Genomic DNA, 10689 nt, shown 5'->3' with positions numbered 1-10689 from the left:
TAGAAACTGTTTGTAACTGGGTTTTTTTTTTTTTATTTTTTTTAATTACGGAGCAAGAGTAGATGTCATTTTTAGGACTTTTTACTTTTGTGGAAAAACATATCAGACAATAAATACCAGCCATAGGGCTGGCTGTAATCATTTCGTTAAGCAGTAATCACATATTCAGATTAAATAGGTGTTTCATTCCCTCTTTGAATGACTAAACGTGAGATGTGGGCACTCAACAGTCAAAAAACAGCTGTTGCTCTCCTCTTTGACCATTTATGGATATTATGTTCACTATCTGCACCTGAGCAGTTACTGAAGTAAAAAGAAAGAACAACATGAATGCATGAATAATGTGAGGATGCTGGATTTAAACCACGTCCATGACAAGAATATGAGCGCTGAATAAGTCTTCCACGGTTTAAAGGGGCCTGTTGACATGGACACAGACGCAGACGGACACAAACAGAGAGCAGTGACTGAAAAAATAATCAATCTCTGCTCGTAAAGTCATAAAACTTGCAGAAACCTACGAACCGTTTTTGTCAAGTCGTCTCAGAGCGACCCAAGCCTTTGATCAACGTGGCGATCTGTCAAAACTGACGTTAGACATTTTAATCATCAGAACAGCAGCAGGAGACACGAGAGAAGCCTACTTGTGACTTCCTGTTGGGGACTTTCAACATAAGTCTTTATAAATCCACTCTGCACTCCTATATGTTAATTATGAAGTGCCTAAACCACGCAGTTTAGTCAGAAATAGGCTGCAAACTGCAATTTAAAAAAAAGAAGTTTGGTAACCCAAGACATGTCAGTTTTTTAGACAAATGTTACGTTAATTATTTTAGTCTGTTTTAATTAAATCCCACATGCAAAACACTGATTCTCCAATAGATGGAGGGATTACACCTTACGTATCCTCGTTGGTGTAGTGGACAGTCACCACCTGTCACGGCGGGGGAGAACGGGGATCGATTCCCCAACGGGGAGTTTCTAACGATTCCCCAACGGGGAGTTTCTAATGTCATTGTTAAGGTAGAAAATGTGGAAACTTGAAACCTAGAATTTATACCTTTGACGTAAACAAAAATATATGCATCTTCATAAATTCTTCAATTTAAGCCCTTGGGTATCTAATGATACATGGCTATCAAGCTACATCTAGTAGGCTAAATGTTATTTGTTTAGGTGGAGCAATCTGTCTATTTGACAAATCTCATAGCATCATTGGGAATTGTTCGCTAAAAACTACAATAAACAAGACATTGATTTACAATAAACAATAGATATTCTCTTAAAATGTAATATGTGTAGTATGAATGTTCAAACAGTGTGACTACACTGCTACCCGTTTAATTTTGTTGAGTATGTAGTTCAGTTGTAGTTCATTGTATTGCAGTGTTGTATATAGTGTAGTTGAATTATCCAACAAAACTGAGCAATATTTGTAGATTACTTCATGTCAGTAGAACAACCTAACCTAATAAAGAGAACTGTATTGTGAAATAAACCTCTTCTGCTTCTAAAAATAATTAAGTTAACCATCTCATTGTAAACTCCAGAAAGAAAAGCAACATGCAACATGTGAAGGAACTTATCTGTCACAAATAACTCTGCTTCCACCTGCTGGTCTAAAATGATCACAGACCGTCTCATTGCTGTTACAGGAACTTCTTCAAGTTGTCAATGCCTATGCTTCACTCACAATATGAAACGTACACTTATTTATAATTTACACAAACAACATGAGCGTTTTAGGTAAATTCATCTTTATAATTCTGATGCTGCTAGTTTGTAAATAATTTCTATATGACTGAAGTAACAATAAAATTACATTATACACATGTTGAACTGTAGACTTTTGCTACTCCTATTTTATTAGTCACTGTAAGATAGATAGATAGATAGATAGATAGATAGATAGATAGATAGATAGATAGATAGATAGATAGATAGATAGATAGATAGATAGATAGATAGATAGATAGATATTGAACACGTCCCCATTTTTCTCAGTAAATATATTTCTAAAGGTGCTATTGACATGAAATGTTCACCAGATGTCGGTAACAACCAAAGTAATCCATACATACAAAGAAAACCAAACAAATAAGTTCAGAAATTAAGTTGTGTGTAATAAAATGGAATGACACAGGGAAAAAGTATTGAACACGCTTACTGAAATTTATTTAATACTTCATACAAAAGCCTTTGTTGGTAATGACAGCTTCAAGACGCCTCCTGTATGGAGAAACTAGTCGCATGCATTGCTCAGGTGTGATTTTGGCCCATTCTTCCACACAAACAGTCTTCAAATCTTGAAGGTTCTGTGGGCCTCTTCTGTGAACTCTGATCTTTAGTTCTTTCCATAGATTTTCTATTGGATTCAAGTCAGGTGATTGGCTGGGCCATTCTAGCAGCTTTATTTTCTTTCTCTGAAACCAATTGAGAATTTCCTTGGCTGTGTGTTTGGGATCATTGTCTTGCTGAAATGTCCACCCTTGTTTCATCTTCATTATTTTCAGCATTTTCCTGTGCCGATGTGAGGGTTCCGGGACAGAGGATGTCGCATGTGTACAGATTGTAAAGCCCTCTGAGGCAAATTTGTAATTTGTGATTCTGGGCTATACAAAATAAACTGAATCGAATTGAATCATCCTGGTAGATGGCAGCAGATTTTTTATCAAGAATGTCTCGGTACATTTTTCCATTCATCCTTCCTTCAATTATTTAAAGTTTGCCAGTGCCGTATGCTGAAAATAAGCCCCACACCATGATGTTCCCACCTCCAAACTTCACTGTTGGTATGGTGTTTTTGGGGTGATGTGCAGTGCCATTTGACCTCCAAACATGGTGTATTATGACATCCAAAGAGTTCAATTTTGGTCTCATCTGACCAGACTATATTCTCCCAGTATTTCACAGGCTTGTCTAAATGTTGTGCAGCAAACTTTAAACGAGCTTCAACATGCTTTTTCTTCAGCAATGGAGTCTTGCGTGGTGAGCATGCATACAGGCCACGGCGGTTGAGTGCATTACTTATTGTTTTCTTTGAAACAATTGTACCTGCTAATTCCAGGTCTTTCTGAAGTTCTCCACAAGTGGTCCTTGGCTCTTGGACAACTCTTGTGATAATTCTTTTCACTCCTCTGTCAGAAATCTTGCGAGGAGCACCTGGTCGTGGCCGGTTTATGGTGAAATGATATTCTTTCCACTTCCGGATTATGGCCCCAATAGTGCTCACCGGAACATTCAAAAGTTTAGAAATCCTTCTGTAACCAATGCCATCAGTATGTTTTGCAACAATAAGGTTGTGAAGGTCTTGAGAGAGCTCTTTGCTTTTACCCATCATGAGATGTTTCTTGTGTGACACCTTGGTAATGAGACACCTTTTTATAGGCCGTCAGTTGGGACTGAACCAGCTGATATTAATTTGCACTGACAAGGGGCAGGATTGCTTTCTAATTACTGATAGATTTCAGCTGGTGTCTTGGCTTTCCATGCCTTTTTGCACCTCCCTTTCTTCATGTGTACAATACTTTTCCCCTGTGTCATTCCATTTTATTACACACAACTTAATTTCTGAACGTATTTGTTTGGTTTTCTTTGTATGTATGGATTACTTGGGTTGTTACCGACATCTGGTGAAAATCTAATGTCAATAGCACCTTTAGAAATATATTTACTGAGAAAAATGGGGACGATTCCATACTTATTTTACCCGATAGATAGATAGATAGATAGATAGATAGATAGATATTCTTTCACCACGTTTAATCCATATGGCCACAGCTATTATAACTTTATCGCTATGGTTTATCCACTCATTCACTTATTCTTGTTTAACATGATTATTATTATTATTATAATTATTATTATAATTGTTATTATTATTATTATTATTATTATTATTATTATTATTATTATTATTATTATTATTATTATTATTATTATTATATGCTAGTATAGCAAGTATAGCTTACACCAAAAGCTGCTTTCGGCGGAGGGTAGTGTTTTGCTTCCCTTTTTCTCTTTGAGGAAATGGGCGTGGGAGGCCCTTCAGCATTTCCAGTAACAGCTTTCCATATCTGGAAGACCGTGAGCCTGGTATGAAGTGACGCTCATAAACTACGTTCAATGTTTCACAAAATGCGTCGTAGCTGAGTTGGTTTGTTTGTTTTCGAAGGAGAAGTGGATAAGTCGTTTCATCATGGATTCAAAGAGGTAATGTGGAGTCTTGGAAAGTGTCTGTGTTACTTAAAGCATCCAATCTTTCGCTTTAAAGTGAAGAAAATACAAATATCTGCCATTGTATTTGCTTTCAGACTCGTCTGTGATCGGATATCTTTTGTCCTGCTCATTTTGGGGAATATTGCAACAGCTCTCTCTGGTACATATGGTGGAAATGTAGACATGTTTTATATAGTCTACGCAATAACACATTATCATAATTCATCTATTCGTGTCTCTTTTAGGCCAAAATCTTGACTGTACCAACGACTACGAGTCAATGACCTGCCACTTTGAAGCGCAAAACTGCACTGGATACAAATTGACTTTCCGGAGCAACGAGGAGTGAGTGTTGTTTTTTTTGTTGTTTTTATTTCCTTATGTCTTTCACTGCAAAGCCAGTGAATTTACTCTGTTAAAATGTAACATTTATTAGCTTGGTTTTGGATGATTTCTGCGTCGATTCACGCGTCTTTTGTCAAATCTAATATAACATATCACCTGAAATATAAATATATCATGCAGGCTATTTTTAACATGATTTATGCCATCTTGTATTCCACAGTAAGGATGAATGTACTTTCAAACAGTGTGACGTCGGACAGTGTTGTTGCTCTGCTGAGCAAATGATACTTATCTGGAGGGAGACTCATAATGCCACAGTTTGGAAAGGAGACAACAGCATAGTGTCCAAAACAATCAGCGTCAACGACAGCTGTGAGTTGACTCAAATGAATGTCTCTAAATCTAGGCTTCAGCTGCCAGATATACACTTATCCAGATCGTCAGTTAATGGATGAAAAACCGGATCGAGGTTATGAACCATTCCCATTACGTTTCTTATCTTTCTTCTTCTACAGTTAAGCCTAAAACCCCCAAAATCGTCTCGGTGAATGAAACAAATGGAAATTTTCAAGTCAAGTGGAAAACAAATATGGAAGGCTTTATCAGTGAATACTTGCGCGCTGAAGTGACTTACCATAAAAAAGGAGACTCAAAAGAGGTAGGAGCAATTTCATGTGAAGTGGTATAACACTTTGATAATTTGCCCTGGAGATACAGACTCAGTTTGGTCATTTGATTATGTCAGGTTGCTGCTTAGTTAAAGAGACTACAATTGCTGAATAACTCTTTTTTTATATAATTCTTGTTTCTCCATACCAGGTATCTCCGATTTTCACACCAACTACACTTGATGGACTGTATTCCTATGAAATACTTGGTCGAAACTTGCAGCCAAGCACAACATATGCTGTCAGCGTGAAAAGCTACACATACATTAGTGACACGTACAGTGACAGCAGCGAAGAGTGGGAATTCACAACCCGTAAGTGTCATCTTCATATGTTTTTAGGGACATTTTTGGCTGTGTTAGTGTAAATGGCATACAGAACAAAAAACTCTTGCACACTGTCTTCTTCACTTGAATTCAGAGATATTTAGTGACAACGTTTGGTACATAGACCTTCAATGGGTTATTTTATAAATGAATAGGAGAGCATGTCTTAAATAGGTTGACAGACCCACGTACACCACACAGGTCACAAACCTGGAGGCCTGTTTAGCAAATGTATACAACCAAAATGATGTGTGTGTGTGTGTGTGTGTGTGTGTGATCTTGCAGGAACTTACTTGGCAGAAAACTGATCTGAACTTATTTATCTTTAAGCTGGAGTGTAAATATTAATGGTGCATGTTAGGTCAAATTAACTTCTGTTATGAAATGTGGTCACTCAAATCAAAATACATTTTTAACCACATGGCACTTTAAAGTAGTGACAACGCCAACAGCTGCTGATGCATTATACAGTATTCACAGGTGTTAAATTGTTCCACAAGTTGTCATTGTAGATACTGTTCCAAGTGACACAAGCCTGGTGCAAATCTACAGTTATATGCCATGCACTTGTCTCTAGTTTATATATCTCTACTGCATGTTATTTGTGATTTCTAAACTTACCTCATACATGTTACTTCACAGCTATGTCCACTGGAATCCTGACTTTGGCAATCATCATTAGCCTCAGTTTTGCTGCAGTCATCATCACCGGTGCTACATATGTCTGTTATGTAAAGTAAGTCATTCAGATAGAAGATTGTCTTTGCATTTCTCTGTTAGCGAATTATGAAATGTTTTTCCCTCAAACACTGTAAAACCTATGTTGTGTTTATGTGTCATGTAAGTGACTTTTGTTGATTTATTTGTCCAATTGCTTTTAGGCTCAAAACAAAGTGGTGGGACACAGTGGCCAAATGTCCAAATCCCAAACTTGGTGTTATTTATCCAAGCGAGCAAAGGGTAAGTCACCTATTGATGTAACTTAACTTGTAGCTTCAACTGTTTTTTTTAATAAACAGATTCAACAATTCAAAAGATTAACTTAATTACATGTGAGCATTATATTTTTAATCCTTGAGAATTTCACAAAATCATGCTGTTTAGTTTTTCTTTTTATTGAAACAACATTTCAATACAGTATATATTTTGTATGGCTGCACTCTAAACATATATATACCAGTTGTCTGTGTGTTGTATTTCTGACAAAGTAGCTGCTGAACAGACATTTCTAGTAGCAATAAACTTCCCTTGCTGTTACCACCAGCAGCCATGGCATTAAGACTGACATCTTAATGATTAACTTTAAATCTCTGCACATACTTTCAAAAATGTGTCAAATGTTTCAATTTGAAAATGTTTTTCTCTGTACTGTTAAATAATGAATGTAGAATCTATTGGAAAATAACTTTTCCAAACTGACCCATTTAACCAAAATGTTTCAAATGTGTAGTTGTAATTGTTTTTATCCTCCTTGTTGCAGTTCTTGAAGCCTGTAACAACCGACTACTCCATTGCCTGTGTTGAGCCCCTTGATCCAGATGACAGAGAACCATGGTTAGTGTGGCTGCCCTGGTACATTTTTTTAAGGATTTCTATGCAGTTTTGTTGGCAGTTTAAGAAATCCGTTTCTCTCTATTTAGGTTGAAGGGATCGCTGAAAGACACTAGCAGTGGGAGCCCTCAGCAAAGCAGTGGATTCAGTATCGGCTCTTCTTGTCTCAGTTATGCTAATACAGAACCTGTTGACATCAAAGCCTGTGTTCAGGATGCCCTTAATAAAGCTTTTGCCAATATCATCCCGTTATCACCTTTGACCACCGAAGAATCAAACACAGACAGTGGTTTGCTCTCCTCTCCCTATAACCCTTGTGACCTCCAAGCTGGTGACATGAGTTGTGGGTCATCCGACTTTGACAACAAAACCTATTCCATCTTCATTCCCACCTGCCTGAATCAGATTCCGCTGGACAGCTCTGAGGTCCAGACCCCGGCTAAAATGATTTGTGACCCTGCATACCGTCCTAGTGCAGGCGACATTGTGACCTGTGTTGACCCACAGGCACCAGCTTTTCCGCTTGTTACTTCACCACCAGGGGTCCTGTCTCTTATGCCAACAGACATGTCATATCAGCAGTGCAATGGAGATTCTGGAGGATTTTCCCTTGCAGAAGATTCCAGTTTGTCCTCCATCTCTAGTGGCACCAACACAACTGGGTCATTTGATCCTGTGTCCAGAGTAGAGGCCAGGTGTGAGAGCTCTGAGGAAGACGTTTGTGCTGCGACAAAGCAACATGGAAAAACTGAAAGGGCAGCTATTTGTGATGAAAACCCCAGCCACGGCTGTGTGCCTGCAGGCTCACACAGCTTTCCTTCAGTGGAAGACGACTACCAGTCATTTCAGAATCTGGTGGAGCAGCCTGAAATTTTGTTTTCCAAGGAGAGAAGTGATGGGAAAGAGGAACATTTGAACAGATATCCAGAGGAATTATTGACCAAAATGCCTCAAAGCTTCTTAAGCCCAGTTGTCCCGGAGTTCATTAACAATGTCCAGGGAGTCCAGTGTCTCCCTGAGCTCCAAAGACCTTTTCTCTGTTTGATCCCTGCTGACCAGTCTATGCCATTAATCCCAGACAGCGGCTATCAGAGTTTGTAGGGCTGAATGTGTGTGCATTCCTTTTTGTTTGCGTAATATGTGCCTTTTTTTAATTGCTGCGAAACATTTCTGAGAAATTTACAAGATGAGAGTGAGCGAGAGGCGGATGTAACAGACTGTGATGGTGTTCCTAATCTTTTAATCATACCTTTGTCATACCTTTGACATGGATATCAGCAGATGAAGATCATGTGATACGACAAAAGCTCCGGAACAGTTAATAAATTGACTTTAAGTGTTTCACAGATATTTTTTGTTAGCGTTTCACCTTAACAACAGTTGGTTTGATTTGTGAATACGTTGCAACCGTGTATGACTGCCTTTGATGTGAAAAATGTTTGCATATAGTTTGTACATAGAAACATTCATGTAAAATATATGTCATAAACAGAATGCACTTGTGTTGAGTTTTAGGCGTGTGCTTGCTAGCGGCTACAATCAGCCCTCATATCCGTAACTCACAGGTCATATTCAACGATGTGATGTTTTAGGTCAAACGTATTCCCTAAATGTTGTATAAAGCATTAAGGACTGTGTCACTGTAAAGCATGTCTGACTATCCAGTTTTTGCTCTAGTATTAAAGAGAGTTCATGTGAGGTGACATAAGGGTCATTTCTGGAAGATTATTTCAATCTCTCTCTGAGCTTAATCTGATTAGGGGAGTCATCATAATAAAAGGGGAATAGGTGATATGTAATATACTACTGATTGTAAGTCGCTTTGGATAAAAGCGTCTGCTAAATGACCGTAATGTAATGTAATGTACCCAATTTGGCCATAAACACTGAGCCTTTTAAGGAACAATACATTCAAACGTCTGAAACCAGACAGCTGCATAATGAGCTTGCTATTCAGGATTGTGAAATTACTTCCTCATAGCTCTTCTCTGGAACTGCTGAGCCACTTCCAAAGAAACTCACATCACTACACGCTACATTCGTCACAACAAAGAGCTGAAGACATACATTTATTTCAAATTAATTCACTATATGCAAAGAAATGGTGGTATTTTTTTGTTTTTAATCAGCACTAGATCTTTTTAGTGAAACACAGGTGACTAGGCACATTTTGTCAGATAATCATTCAAGTAAAAATTGTTTATACTATCTTGAGTTGTGTTTGCTTCAAAGGGACATTGCTTTAATTATTTTATGTTTTAATCATTTAGTCATTGTTGTGATATAAGACAATTTAGATATATCTGCAAATGACAGTTAAATTAACTACATGGCTAGACACAGAAAAAAGGTTTTTTTTGTGATTTGGATAAATTGACTCCAAGTAGGAGTAGGAGTTTAACTTTTTGTTATCGTGTCCCATCTTACAAAACACAAAATATGTCAAGTCATATTCAAATACAACGTACAGCTTCTGTGGTAGGAACTTGTGAAACATGGCATGGAAACTAGCAAAAATGTCCTTCCTTAATTTGATGTATTTGTTGTTGAAACTGAAGGAACTGGGGAGGAATATTTCAAAGGTTTAAACAATGGTACATAAAATATTTCATTTAGTGGGTCAGACAGAGAGATGGGACTTCTTACAGATAGGTATGTGAGCTGTCAGTAAGTTAGAAGTACAGATAAATTGCCCTGAACACTGAAACTATTTTGGTAATAAAAACATGAGTAATCGTATATATAATTATAAAACAAGAATATTATAGTACTTCAATTATTTAAAGATCATATTATATTGCTTTATAGATCATTAAAGGTATTTATTTATTTAATATAATATAATTTTAGTATAATTACACAATGTTTTTATAATGTAATATCATTAATCAATTTATTTATATTGAAATAATATGAAAAAGTATGAGATATGTAATTTAATTATAGATTATCAGGTACACAGTAAAATCGGCAGTGTCAATTTAACACTTAAAGAGTCAATTTTAACACTAAGTCAGTGAACATATGGTCCTTATCTACAGAGTGTTAAAGTTACACTGAACATAGTGTTAACATTTCAGAGTCAATTCAACTCTTTTAAGAGTTAATATTTTACACTACGTTACACTGAGAAGTGTAACTCAAATTTAACACTGTGGTGTTATACTCTTGGCAACAATGTCTTCCGTGTAACCGGTATTTAAAGTGTAAATAACACTGAAGATAAGAGAGAGGATAAGATCATCCTTTATTAGTCCCGCAGCGGGGAAATTTGCACTTGTAGTGTTATTAACATTTGACACTTTGACACTAAGTGTTAATCAAAACTAACTCTTATTAAGTTACTCTACATGAGTGTTAGACCTACTTGACACTTAGTGTTGATTACGAAATAACTCCAAATACAGTGTTGATTTTTAACTGACTCTTGCCAGTGATAAATTATTTACTCCTGTATTCACTCCCTTTTAGTGTTATTCTTACCTAACACCTTATGTACAGAATAACAATAATAAGAGTTTTGCATTTACTATGTCCAGCTAACACAGTTTACCCAGTAAAACTCAAAATGTTTGCAGGGG

At 36.9% G+C, this 10689-nt stretch overlaps 1 protein-coding gene across 1 annotated transcript; it reads left to right on the top strand.

Moving 5' to 3' along the window:
- The first annotated feature begins 4082 nt into the window (after positions 1-4082).
- Positions 4083-9269, top strand: LOC129105025 (uncharacterized). Its single transcript, XM_054615896.1, has 10 exons — positions 4083-4212; positions 4314-4378; positions 4464-4563; positions 4784-4935; positions 5079-5221; positions 5383-5545; positions 6200-6293; positions 6439-6517; positions 7038-7111; positions 7198-9269. The coding sequence occupies exons 1-10, from the start codon at positions 4199-4201 to the stop codon at positions 8207-8209; spliced, it is 1896 nt and encodes a 631-aa protein (XP_054471871.1). The 5' UTR covers positions 4083-4198; the 3' UTR covers positions 8210-9269.
- Positions 9270-10689: the final 1420 nt, after the last annotated feature.

The sequence above is a fragment of the Anoplopoma fimbria genome, chromosome 2 (assembly GCF_027596085.1).
Source record: "Anoplopoma fimbria isolate UVic2021 breed Golden Eagle Sablefish chromosome 2, Afim_UVic_2022, whole genome shotgun sequence".
NCBI classification, from domain to species: Eukaryota; Metazoa; Chordata; class Actinopteri; order Perciformes; family Anoplopomatidae; genus Anoplopoma; species Anoplopoma fimbria.
Note: the sequence above shows the minus strand (reverse complement) of the source record. Positions and strands in the feature narration are given on the sequence as shown.